The sequence below is a fragment of the Rhea pennata genome, chromosome 6 (genome assembly GCF_028389875.1).
Source record: "Rhea pennata isolate bPtePen1 chromosome 6, bPtePen1.pri, whole genome shotgun sequence".
In the NCBI taxonomy this organism is placed as follows: domain Eukaryota; kingdom Metazoa; phylum Chordata; class Aves; order Rheiformes; family Rheidae; genus Rhea; species Rhea pennata.
Window position 1 is genome coordinate 25644521 of NC_084668.1, and position 18505 is coordinate 25663025.

Below are 18505 nucleotides of genomic sequence, written 5' to 3' on the forward strand. Positions count from 1 at the left end.
ACCAGCGACACCCCCCTCACCATCAGCGGCGGCAGCGGCGTGACGTCACGGCAGGACGTCAGCGGCGTCGCGGCGGGACGTCAGCGGCGGCGGCGCTGACTGGGCGCGCGCCCGGGGCGGACATGTTGTCGCCGAGGCGGAAAGGGCGCAGCGGCCGTTCCCCGCCGGCGCCCGAGAAGAGCCGGCGGTCTCCGGCAGCCCGGGAGCCCGGCGGCGGCAGCTCCGCCATGGAGGAGGGCGGCGGCGGCGGCGGGTTCCGCCTGTCGGCCGAGTGCCTGGACGAGCCGCCCAACAGCCGCGTGTTCGTGGTGCTGGGCAAGGACACCGGGGAGGCGCTGCTGCGGGACCGCTTCGCCCCCTTCGGCGACATCCAGAACATCTGGCTCCTGCGCGACAAGCGCACCAACGAGTCCCGCGGCATCGCCTTCATCAAGTTCGCCCGCAGCTCGCAGGCCTGCCGGGCCATGGAGATGATGCACGGCCGCAGCCTGGCTCCCGACACCAAGCCCATCAAGGTACTGCCTGCCGCGCCGCCTCCTCCCTGCCCGCCAGGACGGAGCCTCCGGCCGGACCCCGCTTGGCCCGGCCCGGCCCGGCCCGACCTGACCGCGGGGCCCGGCTCCCTGCGCAGCATGGCGGCCGCCGTTGCTGCGCCCCGAGCTGGCGGCGGCCTCCGCTCGACCGCGGGCGCGTCCGAAGCCGCTTTGCCCTGCGGCGCATTCTCCGCCTTTGCTCTCGGTTCAGGTGCTGTGACTCCAGTTTAGAGTCCAGCCCGGGGCCGTTTCGGGCTGCTGGGTTTGTGGAGCTTCACAGCGCTTCTCATAGTGAGCGTTGGTGCTTGCAGGGTACGGTAGCTGGGTCCATGCCTCCCTGAAATACCCACGCTTTACAAGAGCTGCAGAAGGCTTGGAGAATATGCAGTACTTAACTCCTTTATTTTTTTTTTCCTTTTTTATGTTAAGTGATAAATGTTGGGGCATAAAATGTTTTCGTTTTTATGTTAAAAATATTGTAAGAGAATGTATATTTCACATGTTTTAACCAAGATTAATACAGATACCTAGGACTGTCTTTGCAAGATTTTGTATGCTATACATAGCTTTTGTCAGAACAATTTTCGTGTTTTTCTTTAATCTGTGGAACCTGCAGACAACTTTCAAGCTCAATAGTATAAATTGTTTTCATACTCTTCAAATAATGTGAAGATTTGAATGACTCTAAACAGTGAAAGAAGATTCCGCATGTTTCAAATAGCAGTTGAGACAGTAAAAGTATTTTCTGATAGAACTTGTTGTTAGAAGCCAGAAGGTTGGGGTTTGTGTTCTTTACTCCCCTGCATGACCGTTAGCTGAATAATTTAAGAGCTCTGTGAATTCAGTTGCTCCCTTTGTATAAGATGCTTACATTGAAGGTTGTTATTTGTGTTTTTATTATCTTTTTAGGTTTTTTGCTTGTTTGTCTTCTGGGGTGCACTGTTTATTTTAACAGGTAAAGTTAGCAGTTGTGGGAAGTTACAATACTTAGCACAATGCCTGCAGACACTGGCCAAGCGAGCTGTCAACTCAAGCAAGGCCTTATTAAACTACTTGATTGGCTGGTTGGTTTTGTTAATGCTGCTATATTAGGGCTGGTCTGTTACAGCAGTGCATTTGTTGATACCTCATGTGCCACCTGTGACACTGGTCAAGCCTGATTAAGTAGCACTGCTGTTCTCCATTATGCCTTCGGAAGGCTTTTGCAGGCTTCTGCTCTGCTTGAGGAACAGGTGGGATGCACCATACTTGACAGGTGTGACTTTTGTCACAGGTGAGTCTGTGATCAGAGATACTTTTTTTTTTTTTCTTTTTTTTTTTTTTGTAATGGGAAAGCTAGATTATGTGAAAGAGAAAGATTTGTTTAAAAGCTAACATTTTCCTGCTTGGTGATACGTGATAAGACTCTTTCTCTAGTAACTAACATATGTATTTTTTTTTCTTGTAAGGTATTTATTGCACAATCAAGAGCTTCTGGAAGCCACCGAGATGTTGAAGATGAAGAGCTTACACGAATCTTTGTTATGATACCAAAATCCTTTACAGAGGAAGATCTCAGAGATAAGTTTAAGGTACTGATTCAGTGTTTGTTGATCGTTATTTCAAATCGGATTTTCCCAGTTTATCAGAATAGCTTAAAGCATAAAATTTTAATGCATTTTCACTTACTGTAAACTAACATACTTTTTTTATTGTTCTAGATGTATGGAGATATTGAATATTGCAGTATTATTAAGAACAAGACCACTGGAGAAAGTAAAGGTTTGGGCTATGTGAGATATTTAAAACCATCCCAAGCTGCCCGAGCAATTGAAGAGTGTGATCGAAGTAAGGATCTGACTGAATTTTACACAATAAGTGTGTATTAGTGTACCTTTTCAGTCTTCAGTTTTGTTTTGCAGATAATTTAAACACCTCTTGAACCAGAAGTTACGCTAGTATTGCAAATGAAAAATAGTATTGTTAAATTTATTGAGATTAGTTACCTGATTACATTCTTGCAGGACCAGACTCTCCAAGTAAGAATATTGAAAAGGGTTTGGAAATAGTATAGTAGAGTAGAAAGAAATCTTTGTATCCATCAGTCTCTAATGTAGACTCCATACACAGAAAAAACTTAATATATCCCTGGGAATATTCATGTTTTATCAAATATATGCATTCATTTTATATCAAATATATAAAAATGATTGTGTGAGTCTTCAAGAGTTACAGCTTAGTTATTTTCTTAAAAGCAGCACTTACTGTGTTTTCTGAATAACATGTTTCTAAATACTGTAGTGGAAGCATGCAGATCTGGTCATATGTACTTTGTACTGAGGTGTTGCTATATGTGTGGCTGTTTCTTTCAGGCTACCGGGCCATTTTGGCTGAACCTAGAAACAAGTCATCTGAGTCCTTTGAACACGAGTATTATAGTAGCAGTAATCATACAAGGCAGGAACCAAGAGGAAATATGTTTCCATTTGGTAAGTCATGCCTTTTATACTAACAGTGTTTGTAGTCTTGTATATCGTCACAAAGTAATAGTGCTGTTTGGATGAATAAGGGAAGCTGAAAGAGGTTCTGATCAACACTTCAGTAATAGATTGGGTGTGTTTGAGTTAGGAATTAGCCAAGCGTTTAATTTCTCTATTTTTATGACTTGATTTGCACTGCTTGGCTTATTATTTCATCATCTACATTGAGGAAATAAACATATTACCTGTAATATAAAACTGACTTACATTACTTTTAAAAAAAGTTGAATTAAAAATATGGATGAAATTAAGGTATACTAGTGTAGTGACTTGCGTTACCTATTTTTATGTTGATTCTTGAGGTGGGCAGCCAGAGTTCTGTAGTTTTGAAAAAAATGAGAGCAGAATTCAGGAGTCAATCTCCAAACGTCTGTCAGTGGTATCACGACTTCCTTTTGTCCAAGAGCAGCTGTCTGCCCTCTTTGATCTAATCCCAGGACTGGAGTACTGTGATATTCAGCGAGATCCTCATACTAATAATGGTAAGTAAAAGTACAAAAACAATTTTTCTTTCTTTTAGGAGAAGTGTTTTAATTCTGTTCACTTGTATTGCCAAATACAGTATGCTTGTAGGAAAGAATTAATGTTTTATATATCATTAGTTATTCTTATCACTGATGCATAAGCACAAAAATTCAGTTTTGTTAGAACCTCTCTTTACAAATAGCTTTAATTACTTTTTTTTTTCTCCATCCAGAGCATAAAATCTCAAGAAGGACAGAATCAAAAACCATCAGAAGTATTTGTTAGAGTCAAATAAGTTTTGGGCTGAATAAAAGGAGAGGAAATTTTGAAAATGACTAGACATGTAGACCTGATGTTCTTTAAATGGATCTTTTAAAGTTTCATTTGAAATAGCTGGCTCTACGTATGTGAAGGATTGTTTCGGTTTCAGGCTTTGTTTTTGTTGTTGCTTGGGGGAAAAATGTAAAAAGAGCTCTCTACTTTAACAAGCTTGAAATGGAGAATCAAAATGTAATTTTATAGTTTCATTTTTAAATTATTCCATTAGCCTTGAATCTCAAGTATTATGTATTTGTTTTTTTTTTTTCCTAGTACTGGGTTGGAGAAGATACATGTTTTTACCTCTGTTACTTTTCATAGATTTCCAGTTGAAAAGAAACTACCAATTTCTCAAGCTAATATAGCTGCCCCATCACTAGTTAATTCTATTGAATTTTTCTTCATAAATGTTACTGATGTTGCTATTAAAGAATGTACTATTTGGTTTAAAAGCCATTGGGATGTTGTAGCATCCATGAATAATGTGAAGCTTGATCCTACTGCTTTCTGTAAGTATAGTTTGTTCTTAGGATATACATTTTTCACACTACAAATACATGCATCTGACTTCTAGGATATGCTGTGATTCAGTACAGTAGTGCTGCGTCAGCTATATACGCCAAGTGTAAATTACATGGTTTTGAGTACCCTCCTGGAAATCGATTAACTGTCACCTTCCTAGAAGATGGAAGTGATAGCTCAGAGTAAGTACCAATTCATACAGAAAGCAAGTTTCAAGTCATGTATTCTGGAGAGCAAGATTTAAAAAAAAATATACGTTTTTTTTCTTCCTTCTTAATATAAGAAGGAACAGCAATGTCACTGCAGTGTTGTTTCACACCTGTAAGTAATATTTTCTGAAATAGAGGGGTGTTTTTGTATAATTTAGAATAAGCCTTTTGAAACTTCTACTGCTTTTCTTTGACATGGGGGGAAAAATATAAATATATATTCTTAAGCGACATTAGAAAATCATGGACGTGGCAAGAATCTTCTTAAGTGTCTCTGTGATATGTCGTAAGGTGGAATGTGTTTTTTAGTGAGGCATTGGTATTAAAAACATTTTTCTGCTTGATCCCTTGGTTGCATTTGGAATGCTACGGATATCCTCGTAACTGGAAAGGTTCAGAGACAACCCCTGTTTGTTCTTTATGTACTAGGACTTTTTATAGGTGAAATTTCTGTCTTTACTGTCTTACATACCTTTCACAAAAAAATATGAAATAGTTCTGTAGAGTTACTTTGCCTTTTCTCAATACTCTGGGGAAAAGATCTCTGTGCGTAGAGATACGAGTGTTTTCCGTGACTTTTAGCTACCGTGTGTACTTTCAGGGCATGTCTGGAGTGTCATGAATGCCTGACTCTTCTTTCCCCCTTCCCCCATGATCTGTTTGAGTTTACAGATTTTTTTTAAAAGTACTTTGAAATGTGCAAAACTTACTTTCTTTTGACAAATTTAAGATTATAGTAACTTAGTTCTTTTTTTTTATTTTTTAAATCATTTATTATCACTTCTACTTGCAGCCTCATTAGAAGAATGGCAACAGAGCTAGTAACAGCACACATGTCATCACTGTTGTGGAATAATAATTCAATTTCTCAGCAGTGTAGGACACCTCCTGTAAGTTAATATAATGGATACTATTAATATTTTTATCTGCTTTAGGTGCTACTATTTTAAAGGAAGTACCTCTGGTTTGTGCATTATTCTCTTTAAAGATGTCCAATCTTACTTGGATTTATTGTCCAAATTAACGAAATAACCAAACTAAATGAATGAATTCTAACATTTCTAAGCTATGATTGGAACAGAAGTTGTAGATAAGATAAAGTAGAACTTTTTTTTTTTTCTGATCAAATAATTTATACTTGCATTTTCTCTTTGTTTCAGCAGGCATTTGGAGGAACTTCTGGCTCACAGTTAATTCAACCCCAAACAGATGCCATACTTCCACCACACAAAAAAAAAGTTCCACCTGACACTTCTGTGAAGGAAAGGCTTTTCATACTATTTAATCCCCATCCTTTACCCATAAATGTATTGGAAGATGTGTTCTGGTAAGATTCCATTACAAATAAGTGAATTTTAGCCAGAAAAAACAGGCTCAAAATATTTAAAATAAATGCTGAAAATCAGAAAGATCATTATAATTAGTTCTTTCTAGAAATGACAGTGTACAGCAAAAATAAGTAATCAGTAAATAAGTTGGCTTTGAAACAAGCATGTATTTAAATTGATGTAGAAAAGCAGTTGCAGCCCTAATCAGTAATAAACCTGCTCTACTGATAATGTGATCTGACATAAAATATCTAGTCTCCCCCCTCACCCACCGCAAAAAGCGTTAGTAGTTCTTCTCAGTGTAGTTAGTTTAGCATTTCACTGTCACATATTTTTGTAAGGAATTTAAATATTTTGAGAAATTTCCATAGTGACTTCAAGGAGTAGGCTTAGGGAGTGTTCTTCTGATACGATTAAATCCTGAGACATTTTTATGATTTTTATCTTGCTGACATTATTCCAACAGTCATTTCACACTACCTACATATCGGTAGCAAAGATTTTTACTGTCTTTAAAACAAATGTGTAGTTTGTCTGTTTACCAGCATTTTGTATTATTTATTTTTAATGTCTTGAATAAGAAGATATCTTCCTTCTCTAATAGCTGGCATTGCAATAATTCTTTGGAAAGCTAAAACATTTTTCAAAGCAGTGGTGAGAGGTAGGGGGAGGACACCAGCATGAACTTGTGTGCAATCCAAAATCATAGCTCTTTGATGTACTAGAGTCTTCTTAATTGGATTCTAGAGAGGAAAAACAAATAGATTGTAGTCCTGACATTTGAATAAACTCCCTGTGAAGTATATGATGTACAAACTTTCTTGTATTTGTTTGCTGAGGAGCTGTCTAGGAAACCCCTGAAGACTTTGAAATTTGGGATTTTCTGTAAATCCTTAATGCTTGCTTTCTGTGTCATTTCAGTGAGACCTTTTCAAAGATAGGTCACAGCTGTTAGGTTCATTTAAGTGGGATACAAGTTTAGCCCTTGCATCATCTGGTTTGCTGGAGTACCCTTTACTCTTTCGGACTATGGTATTGGTTAGCTGTATGTATTACCTGAAATAAAGGAGAAATCACTGGTACCTATGGTTGTAATTGTAATACACCACAGGAAATGTAGCCTACAACCCATTGGTTTTCTTTCTGTTCCTGCTTGGACTTAAAGAGAATGAGATGAGAAAATCACAGGTTCTGGGGGAGGGCAGCAAAAGATACCATGTGTATGGGCATATACTTTCGGCAGCTACCAAATCACATATGCTTGATACCAGCTTGTAGGTATTGGTGCTGTTGTAAAACCTGTAAGTAATATATTGCTATTAAGTCTTGTTAATCTTATTTTCAGTCGTTTTGGACACCTGATAAAAGTTTACCTTGTGGCTGGAAAAAATGTGGGCTATGCGAAATTTGCAGACAGAGCAAGTGCCAGTGATGCCATAACTGCATTGCATGGAAAGGTTGTGAATGGTGTCAGGCTTAAAGTAAGATTGGCAGACTCACCTACAGAAGAATCTAACAAACGTCAGAGAACTTACTAAGTGGGTAAGTACCCAGTCTGAGCTATTACTTAAATTTAAGTTTGAATACTTGAAATAGTGAGAGACAAAGTATTTCAGGTTAAATGTGAAAAATGTTATGATTAATTTGAACTGTAAAGTTGTTGGCTAGAAACAGATTTAGTTTGATAGGTGTATATACTGTGTGTGTGAGAGGCATGCACACTATTTTAGTAAAAATCTTTTATTTCTGTGATGTTTGAACAAACATAAGCCAGCTGGTTGACATCAGTCTGGATGTTCATAATATTCACTTCATGTACATAAGAGTATCAGATAACATTGAAAAGAGTATGGTAAAAATAAACAATATGATTGAGATCAGCTTGTGTGCGTCTTTCTTTCATTAGAAACACATACACCTTCACAATGATGTTGGATAAGAGGTTATCCCTGAAAAAGACAGGGAAAGAAAGGGTAAATAAAATGGACATGGGAAAATAAAATGGACATGGGAAGGACAGGGAAGATTGCGAGGTGAAAACTGAAGGCTTTGGAGATTAAGGTCATATGGACTGTCAGAAAACGTGTAGTTGAAATGTGTGATAGTGAAGAAAATACTGCAGAGCTTGTTGTGGTGGGGCTGATGTTTGTTTCAGTTACTCTGTGGAGTATCTGAACATAAGAGGTCATACTTGTTCTTTTTGTGAATTAATTAATGTTTTTGGCCTATGGTAGCTGGCCTGTTGATGCTGTCACTTTATTGCCACTAAGTTATGAGGCAGATCACACAGAGGGAGTTTTACAGACATTCAAGGGCAAAATTTGACTGGTCTTGACAAGACGTTGGTTTGATTAAAATGATAACAAATTTATATGCTGTTAATACTTTTCAAATAGGATCATTATCAAAAGAGAAATCTTGTTGGGGAGATGGGAGAAAAAGCTAAATACTCTTTTCTACAAAAGAACTCCCAAATACTACCATTGCTTCCAAACTTCCAAATAATTTTAGTAGCCATACTGCTGTTACAGGGAAAATGCAGTCTTGTTTTTCATATTCAGAAAACATCACATGAAATCATTGAAATCATGTGATGAGTCAGTTCTGTTTGCATCAGTATTTTACTTTTGTTTCACTCATTGTGTCTGTCTTGGTGTAGAATCCTCTAGATACTCTCTATGCCCTGGGAGTTACAAGGACCAAAATATATTTCACCTGCATTTTTTTTTTCCTGATTGTTATGCTAAAATTTAATTTTTGGTCTTTCTCTTTTCCCAGTCAAGCTGATTTTTCAACATACTTTCAGAGATAAGACTTCTGTTCTGCCCTTACTTGGTAATACATCTCAGAAAATTTTAAGACTTCCAAAATAAATATCAGACCTCAGTAAGGTGCTGAGTGAAGACTACATTGCATCTTACTTGTAGGCCGGCTTTCCAAAGAGTAGTGACTCTAGATGGGATTTAGAGCTTCCCAATAATTCACTGTTCTGCCTGAGATGAAGTAGCTAAAAGAATTGAGAATTCCTCAATTAATTACGAAGAAATTCTTTCAAGTTATTAACAAGGCATATTTGCATTATAAAGAGTGTTACTGTCCCCACTTAAAGGCTGTTTAATAATCTGGAGGATGTTAAGAAAAACTACATTAATTATTTAAAGTCCGAAAACTGGGCCTTCAACAAGAAGTGAAAGAAATGCAGCAATGTTGGGGTTTTCGTACTTGGGTGGTTTTTTGTTTTTTTTTTTTTTTTTTTTTTTTTTTTTTTAATCCTACAAACTGAAGAGATGACTTAATTTTGGGCTATAAGTGCCTTTGTGTAAGCAAAGGTAGACGATTTTTTAACTAAGCAAAGGCATGCTAGGATCCTGTGCCAGAAAGTTGGTGCTGGGTAGGCTCATAGGGTAGGAAGAAAACTTTTTTTTTTTTTTTAAGGCTGTGATTACTCATTAGATGACACGTTTTGCATAATGCAGATCATTTAGGGGTATGTCTTGATTTATGAATAAACTTCAGTACATTATATCTGTTAGTACCTTAAGCTGTACAGTAATACAATGGCCAGGAGTCTGACAAAGATGCTGGAGATGGCATCTACAGATGGGGCACAGGTAGAGCTGGAGCAGGATGGAAGGTTTTGGTTATTAGACCAAAGAAAGGGAAGTTTGTGGGCTGCAGAAGCTACTTATCCACTTAGCTTCTTTATTTAGACTTTTATGTTCTCATTTTCAAAACCAAACTGCCTTTCTACCCTCTAATTCTCATGAGGCCGCTTCTTTTGACTTACATGAAAAGACTTAAAAACAATTCTACTGCCTTTTTAAATTTACAGTAAGGATTTGGTAGTGGGTAGGGGTTACCAACATAACTGAAAGGAATGTTTACAAGACCCCTTACTTCAGTGAAAAAGCATTTTTAAAAAGTACCTCTAAAGAAACTTCATTTTATGTTACTGCACTCGTGCTTTTTCCACTGTGATTTTGAAAATTCTTTAAAGTCTTAAGGTGACAAAAAATGTACTTGGTCACCTGATGGGATCTTTAAAGTCTAGGCACTTTATATTTCAAATTACTATTGAAAATTCTATTACATAGTTATCATTGACTGTTTTGACATCTGAACTCCCTTAGAAGGTGAGGATAAGACATACAGATACACTGTTGTACAATGTTGTCTAATCATAAAACTGAAGAAGTATCATGTTATTTGAAGACTATTCTTTTCACATGTGGGAAGTTACAGCAGGGCTCTTTGTCCTTAGATTTTTGCATTTCTGTGTATTTTCAAATAAGGAGTTCATCCATCTGAAGATGGAGACCCCAAATCTCCACCTTGGACAAGTTGTAATTCTAGTATAAGTGACTGCTGAATACTTCTTGTCTGGTTAGAGCACAGACATAGCAGGGGAAAGGCAGACACAGAGAAAATGACTCTAAATTTACACGTTAAATGCAGGTTCCTGGGTTTTGGTCTGTTAACCAATTATCTTAATATTTACCTCTTCTTATGAAAGAAAGGTAAACTTGCTTTCTTTCTGTCCTTTAGCCAGTTTCTCAGTTTGAGTGAACTGATACCCCAAAGGAAAGCTTCCATCTGTGTCCCTTTTAAAAAAAAAAAAAAAAAAAAAAAAGGATTTACGTATTTAAATTAGGCTATATCAGCCTACTGCATTGGGCTGACTGATGAACAAGTTGTAGTGGCTTAGAGTAGCTTAATCCTGTTTCAAACGAAAGCTTTAAATTGTATATGTGAAAGTGGATGGAATTCTCTACTTGAAATACTTTAAAGATATGAGAATTTTGAAATTTGTGCTTCTCAAATTCTAAGAGGAAGAAATAGTTTCATTAGCCAAAACTTCTGTGAATTGTCACTTAATAAAGTCATCGCCTCTTAAAAAATAATTCTTCTCTAAAGTCCTGTTGTATTGCTTGCCTTGTATTTTTAAAAAATGACTGGATTCTGTGGTGAGTAGTTTCCGTATAGGATTATGTGATTAAAAATAAATTAATTGAATGAAGGATTCTGTATGAAAAGAAATGCCTGATTTAAATTGAATTATTCAGTTGAATTCAACTGAATTATTTGTTCTTTAAGGTCAGTTGTCATCTGTTTTGGAAATCTTTTCTCAGTGTTGTTTCTTTCTGCAAAACTGTAATTTACTTAAAAGATACTGTATGATAGTAGTATCCTATTGATATAATGCTGTCATGGTGTAAATAGACAACTTTTGTCATCAGAAATTATTATTTCACAGCAATCTTTGTTTATCAGGAGAATTTGAATACTTGTGCATTAATGTGCTAAACTAATCCATCTAATCAATTTTTCTGACTCTCCTAAAGGCCAATAAAAATTCAGTTGTCATTATAAGTAGCTAAAAGTAGCAAAGAAATGTTGGAAATACAGTTCAGTAAGATTCTCTTAACTCCTTATTTTAAATTCTAAATTCTAAGTATTAACATTTGAAATAGTCACTTTAAACCATCTTTCTTTGAGTCAGCCCAGGCTTGAGAAAACAACTAAGATGCATATTCTGAGTTAGTTGTTAAAAACTGATGCTTCACTTAATGCTGAATAACTTGTATTCCACTCAGGTTTTTGTATTGTTTTGTAGGTTGTTTCGTGTTTCACTGAAATTGTATGATGTTTGTAGCATAAATTACATTACTCAAAACTAAGAGGGGAAAGAAGGAATTTGGTATTTGCCAGAGGAATATATTGCAGAATTTTAATTAATCTCTTTATTGCAAACTCTTTGTTTTATTAAACAAACAGCAAACAAAAAATGTTTTTCATGAGGCTTACAAGCAGTCCTTATAAAGCTAAGCTGCTATCTAGCACTGTATTACAAATGCATAACAGGCATCCAGAGCTGGAGTCTGTGGGTCATAATCACCAATGCTGATAGGCTATAGCCTGTAGCAAATAAATTCATTGTCGTTTTCCCATCTGTAACTGATGACTTTTTTGGCCTCTTTTGCATATACACCTTTTGTTAATAATTCTTTAGTTACTTATTAACTTGGAAAAAATGTTTTCTGTTCTGAAATACTTGGTTACTGTTGTCTTTGTCATCCTTGTCCTGAAAAAGGCTTGCATCACTGCTTCTGTTTGCATTCAGTTTTTCATGTACAACTATGGTAAAGACCAAAAGTGTAGCATGCATATTTATAATGATTTATTTTTATACAAAAATACATTTTGAAAGTAACTGTATCATAGTTGAAATACTCTTCAAAATAAAAAAAATTAACTGTATTTTCTGTTAGCAGCATATTACAGAAAAATTGCTGGCTTTCACGTACTGCTCAGAAAAAGAGGTACTCATTAAAAAGATAGAGAAACTGTTATAAGCTGTTAAAAGAATCATCTTTTCTAATATGTGTATATTAAAATAAAAATAGATATGTTGCTTTTTGATACTATTTTTGTGCTTGTGTTCTTTCTACAGAAACTAAATAATGACATGACCCTCAGCTAGCTGACTGACTGACTGAAAACGTGACTAGACATGGTTCCTGTGGACAGTGACAACTTTTTATTGTTACTTAGTTGATCTTATATATATGGCATTATGTGTTTTAAAAATGCAGACATGTAGTTTTAAAAATTATCCAGACATTTAAAATTGTAAACTGATGGTTGTTCTTGTAGTAGTCTGTCACCTTGTATTATAGAAATAAATCTTTGTGTTTGACTAAATTCCTCCTCTAAAATGGAAATTACAATGATGGGGAAAAAAAATGAGTCAGCATTTTGTGGCTTAACTGGTTAACTGATAATGATTCAGGTTATAACTGCCAAAGTAGAAGGCACTTTCAGTGGTCGGAATTACAGTGAAAATTGAAGCACAGCAGTAGATTAAAAGAAAGTGAATAATTATTCCAGAAACTACTGGCACATCAGATAGTATTCAGCCAGATTTGGGAAAACAGCAGTACTCCAGATTCAGGTATGCTCTTAAGTATTTTGTTGATTTAGATGAAAAGTATTCATTATGCTCTATATACTGCTTAGTGTAAAGGACATTTGACTGTGAGTCAGAGGACTGAGCTACTGAAACTTAAGCATGCTTATTTTGATGTCTTTTGATTGTAATTGTGGGGAAAGTATAGAGCTTGGATTTTTTTTTCCTTGTTTGTGTTTTTTTTTTTTTTTTTTTAAGAATCTTGCTGGGAATATGCTGTTTGAGTAAGAATTGGATAATTCAGTATTTCAGCAGGACCATTGGTGAAGAGTAAACTAAGATAGTTCAAATAAGTATTTGTATAGATAACTTTCAAATACCAGCTTTTCTGTGCATTTTGGAATGCCATTTGTCGAGTTGAAAATGTCCTGGTTATTAAAAGGTATAACTACTGGCCTAAAGAATTGATCCATATGTTAGAGCACTAAGTGTAGATTTGGGGTGCATAAATATGTTTTATTTTTATTCCCCTGTGTGTATGCAGAACACTGAATTTCTTCTACTTAGTAAATTCTAATTGCATGTACACTGTGGGACAAGCATGCTGTGATACACCTCCTTTCCAAGCTCCTCCAGTTCACCTCCCTTAATCATCAACATGGAGGACCTACTGGAGCATCCTGGAGACCCATACCTGAGCAGCTTTAGGACTGTTTCCTTCCAAAGAAATTCCAGACATACAGGGAAATAGTGGTGTGAATTCAGGTCTCACTCCCTTAGTTACCAGGCATGCAGGATAGTCAAACGATAGCCAGCGAGTACAACTTCAGAGGTTGAGGGTTGTATGCCCTGAGAATGGGGTTGTTGTCACAGATGAGAAAGAGTAAACAACATGCTGTAGTGGATCTAGATGCTGAGCTTTATTTAAGAACCAACAAGATCAGGGCTTATACCCTACCTGATTATTTCACATGCTTGCTTGTGAGCAATCTCTGCAGTGTTAGGTTCACTTAGTCTTGACTTCCTTCCCAGCGGGGAGATTGCAGCTGCTCCAGGGAGGTCAGGCAGAGAATTGCTTTGGTTTGTGCTGTGCCACTGCTCCCAGCTACCAATCTTGGCTATTACTGGCCAAGGGCATTCTTCAGCATTCATCTCCCCCACATCTCTGATCTACGTCCCGGAGTTTCCCCCACATCCCGACTCTTCACCTTCTCAGGCTCCTTTCTTCTTTCTGACAACATCAGGAACCCTTTTTGGCCTCCTTTCCAGTGCCCCAATTGAACATTTCTCCCAATCTAAATAGCCACTGTGCCGAAGCACAAGGCCCCCTAATTGGAGGTTTTGTCTAATGTCTCTTCATTAATTTAAGCTATTTTTCACCTATGACAGATGGTCTCCTTTTCTTGTTTTTCAAAGATAAAGGATGTGAGAAGGTATGCGGTAATACTTGTGATTATAAGTAGCTCAGAGATGGGGCGGGAGAGACTGCTTTTAAATTTACTGTTTTGCAGTAGCGAAAGACCTGTACCCTTTAAGGCAAACATCCTGGTTAGGGTTTAGTTACGGGGTTGGGGCAGTAATGGTAAGGGGCAGAAGAACAGAGATTTTGATGCAATGTTTTTAATTGGATGATATGCTTGCTTACAGCTTACCACTTTCATTTTCAGTGCTTTACAATCAGTTATCTCAAAATACAGCAGTACAAGCCTAGATTAGCCATCTAGTAATGAAATGAGAGTTCAGCTACTGCTAAATCAATGCAGTTAGAACGTTATATACAGGCAGAATATATAACTATTTATGCAGCAAATATTTTAAAGCATGCTTTATTTGTAATATGTAGTGAATACAAGAATATACTTGTAGTTTCTATAAGATAGTCACATTCAGATAGTCTTTATTTATTTCCTACCACCTTTTTATAAAGAGATATAAATAAAATCTCTTGCATTAGAGAGGATGTATGAGAATAAGAGGGCTACTGCTGCATTTGGTTCAGAAGTTTAAAGTGGCAGAAACTATTTTAAAAGCACAAAGCAATATTCTTTTTTAAGTTAAAAGAACACTAGAATAAGATTGCACAATCAGATGCACAGATACTAGGAAGCTGCAAAACAAATTTCCTAAGAAACCTTATTTTGCTCATCTCCGTTCTAATATGGATTCTGATGCAGTCCTTCTGACTCACCAGCAGTTTTATCCCACCACCAAGAGCAGTCGCCTCATTCAGCACAAATGATGAAATTGAATCGGGTCTGTAAAATCGAGTGTCTGTAAAATGCCTGCCTACAACTTGTTGTAGATGTTGGAAATTATGTAGTGAATGAAACTAATTTATGATTGATTAAACTTGGAGAATCAGATCCTGTGTCACTGACCGAGATCTTCTGTAAGGAGGGTTGCTGTTTCTCTGGGGTTCTTCTAGGAAAGACGCCCTCCCCCCCCCCCCCCCCCCCCCGTTCCTAATCACAAACTTTGAGTTGAATTTGGGGTTTTCCTGAAAATTGTTCAGGAAAATACTTCTAACTAGGTTGCGTTACATCCAAAATTCCCAAACTGTCAAACAGCAGCTTTGTAGGTTTAACTATACATCATATGTTTGTGCAATAGACCCAATGTTTTTAGAAAGACAATCTTTCTTTACAAACATGACAGAGGCACTGTGTGCTTGTATAGGACGTCTGACACGTACTGCTGAACATGGATGATGTAGTGCATGTGTATGTCCAGATAAAGCTAAAATACAGCCTAGAAATGAGGGTGTACTGTCCCTATGCAAGCGTCTTTTTAGTGTATGTGCAAGATGCTTGATTTGTTTTTGGACAAACAAAAAAAAATATATGCTTAATGCTACACAATCGTTTAAACAAACTTTTTCTTTGAGTTCGAGGGGCTCATGGGTTTTCTGTTATCTGATTAGAAACCTTGGATGTGAAATCAGAAGTGGTTTTTGCTCATAGCTATGTGTAAAAATGGCAGATGGTGCTTTAAAACATAGAAGAATAACTGTAGGCATATCATTTATATGCTAGATTAAATAGCCAGAATCTCTGCATAGTCCATGAAAAAAAGGAGTGTTCCTAGTTTATATGCTCTAATATATTATGGCATTTTTGGTTAGCGTGTCTCCTATGTCAGGATGCCCAGGCTAATGTGACACTAAACTTGGATGCCTGTTTAGGCATCAGTTTTCCATTGCATCCTCTTTCAGATCAATTTGCATAATCACCCCAGAGCCATAGACCCTCAGGCTCTCCTTTAGCCGAAAAGCTTTCTATTTTGTTTTTGATCAGAATCAAATCACGTTTCTAAAGATGTTTGTTTATGAGTGGTGGGATGTTGTCTCCTGAGTGAAAATATTTGCAAACCCTCATATTCTTTAAGCTGTTAGTGTCTGACCCACAGTATTGCCCAAAGTCACTTTGGTGACAGAGATGCAGCCTCAGGCCTCTTTCCTTTCATTCTCCTAGTTTTCTCTCTCAAGAACTCTTTCTTTTTTGATGTGCTTTCATTGTTGCCAAAGCCACCAACATTTCTTTAAGGGACTAAATCTGGTAGCAGTAGCTGCAGTGCCGCTGTCTTGGTATTTTGTGCAGTTCATCTCTTGTAGTGTATCTGTGTAAACCATGACATTGTCTGCCATCAATAAACTGAAGGGGGTGCCAATTAGTGGGCGTTTTCAACATTATGTAAAATGTTTTAAAAAGTCTCATTTGAACAAGAGCTGCCCTGATGTGCCAGAGGATTTTTAAGCCCTTTCACGTCTCAGCTGGACCACTCACACCTCAGCCCTGCAGAATCCTGCCTGGCTGCTCTGACTAAGGAATAAAAAATCAAGGATTCATACATGTATTTGTAAGCTTGATTGCCCTCTGAAAACTGAAGTTCCTGGTGTCACAGTTTGGGCGTCAAGCATCTGCAGGAAGAATCAACTGCTAGAATGATTCAAACAACTACTTGAGAGATCATTCAAAGCACATTAAGATACCCTTTACAACTTGAATTAATATTACAAAATAGGAAAAAAAAATGCCATTTTCAAATAATTCTCAAACTTTTTCGTTATTGTATGTTATTAGGAATTGTTGTAGGCCACCTCACTTCCCTGAGAATGATCAGTTTCCATAGTCATGCTTTGAGCTATGGAGTAGTTTGCTTGCTTGTTTGGTTAGATATTATAAGCTAAACAGAATCGGGGTGGTACTCAGAAGAAATTTCCCCATTTTCAGCACTGAGGCTTCAAGATGACCTAAGGAGTAACAACTCTGTAAGCAGGAAGCAGTGGATTTTTTTTTTTTTTTTTTTTTTTTTTTTTTTGTCATTGTAGAACTGTTCTGGCAATGTCTTTTAGAAGATTTTTAAAACCAAAATCATCGCTTGCTGTCTTTAGGGTTCAGCATATTTCCTGAAAGCATAGGTGTCCTAGTCTTCTGCTAAATATCAGTTCGCATAAATATACTTCACTGTTTTTAATTCCCCCAGCAGTTTTGATTGGATGTAATATGATATCTATCACTTGCTGTTCTAAATTTGTTATATAGCTGTAATATGCTGTTAAGTAGGTGGTGTACTATATTTACAGGTCCTTTCACTGGTAAGTCAAAACTGTGTGCACAGACAGAATGAACATTAGATTTCTGTACAGGAAACTGTAGCACATACATTCCTTTTGCTGGTGGTTAGCAAACGGGTCAAAATTGTATAGCTTTTTTGTTTATGGTTTCTTAGTAATAATGCTTTAATGTTGGTAACCACAATTCAGTATGCTTATCTGTAAGTGACTTGGATTTCTGCTGTGTTCATTAGCCATAGTTTCTGCTGACACGGAATGGAGCTTTTGTAGCTTTTGAAAATGAGAAAATACAGGTTTCATATGTTACACTAAATGATGTCCAGCATTATCCATTTATTGAGTCATCTCTGCTTGATCAACAGAAGCACATTTGTGTAAATGGGAGAAGGATACTTGCGTATGTTGCTTGAATGTTTACATTAAAGTACTTCTGATCGTTAAATGAAAAAGTTGTTCTCAAGGGGGCTGTTTATTCAGTAAGTGTTCTGTGAGTTGCTAATTACTGTTCACTTCACTGGGTCTTGTGGCTCTTACTTGAGACCTTTTTTTTCCGTTGTACAAGCCAGTACTAGAGTACTGAAAGTGGGGGCAGAGCCTAGGAGTGCACAGTGGAATTGGGTTTTGCTTGCATGCTTCCTCCTTTTTCCTGTTAACAGTCCATTTTCTGACCTACGGTATTCTGTCATGTAACTTCTGTGTCTACCAGGATATCATCTAATGTGTGCAATGCTGGGAACCTACGCTCTTCGACTGCTAAATCAGTAAGTATAGTAGGAGTCAAAAGGAGAAGGGGTGATCATATGTTAATGGAAGCTGTGGAAGCTGAAAACAGCATGTAATTGTGTGCAAGGTCCAATTCAGGAAAATTACACATTTTATGTTCTCAGCATACCATTTTTCTGAACTTTTTATCTGTATTTGTTAAACACTTTTTAAAACTCTGTCAAAGATTCTGCTGAAGTTTTGCACAGCATCTCAGATTTGAACTGTTGTACTGATTTTTATTTTTCTGAAATGAACCAGAAAAGAAATGATAAGTTACTGATGCCATGTTCACTTAACCTCGTTAGAGCACAGGGAGGAAGAGTGGTCTTAGAGCCTGCAGTATTGCTAGGCAATCCACCCAGTTCC

General features: G+C 37.3%; 1 protein-coding gene across 2 annotated transcripts; it reads left to right on the forward strand.

Moving 5' to 3' along the window:
• Positions 1-106: 106 nt before the first annotated feature.
• RBM45 (RNA binding motif protein 45) lies at positions 107-15164 on the forward strand. 2 transcript variants are annotated; one of them, XM_062578754.1, is made up of 10 exons: positions 107-515; positions 1982-2104; positions 2234-2360; positions 2885-3001; positions 3355-3534; positions 4410-4539; positions 5360-5456; positions 5727-5893; positions 7240-7436; positions 12346-15164. In XM_062578754.1, exons 1-9 carry the CDS (start codon positions 123-125, stop codon positions 7430-7432), a joined length of 1527 nt encoding a protein of 508 aa, XP_062434738.1. In that variant the 5' UTR covers positions 107-122; the 3' UTR covers positions 7433-7436; positions 12346-15164. The 2 variants fall into 2 exon arrangements, with proteins under 2 accessions (XP_062434738.1, XP_062434739.1); XM_062578755.1 differs by having other exon boundaries at positions 5730-5893.
• Positions 15165-18505: the final 3341 nt, after the last annotated feature.

Coding starts and splice junctions, on each gene's coding strand:
- RBM45 (XM_062578754.1), top strand. CDS start 123: ATGTTGTCGCCGAGGCGGAAAGGGCGCAGCGGCCGTTCCCCGCCGGCG. Junction 3,535..4,409: donor AGATCCTCATACTAATAATG/GTAAGTAAAAGT, acceptor TCTGACTTCTAG/GATATGCTGTGATTCAGTAC. Junction 5,457..5,726: donor AGCAGTGTAGGACACCTCCT/GTAAGTTAATAT, acceptor TCTTTGTTTCAG/CAGGCATTTGGAGGAACTTC.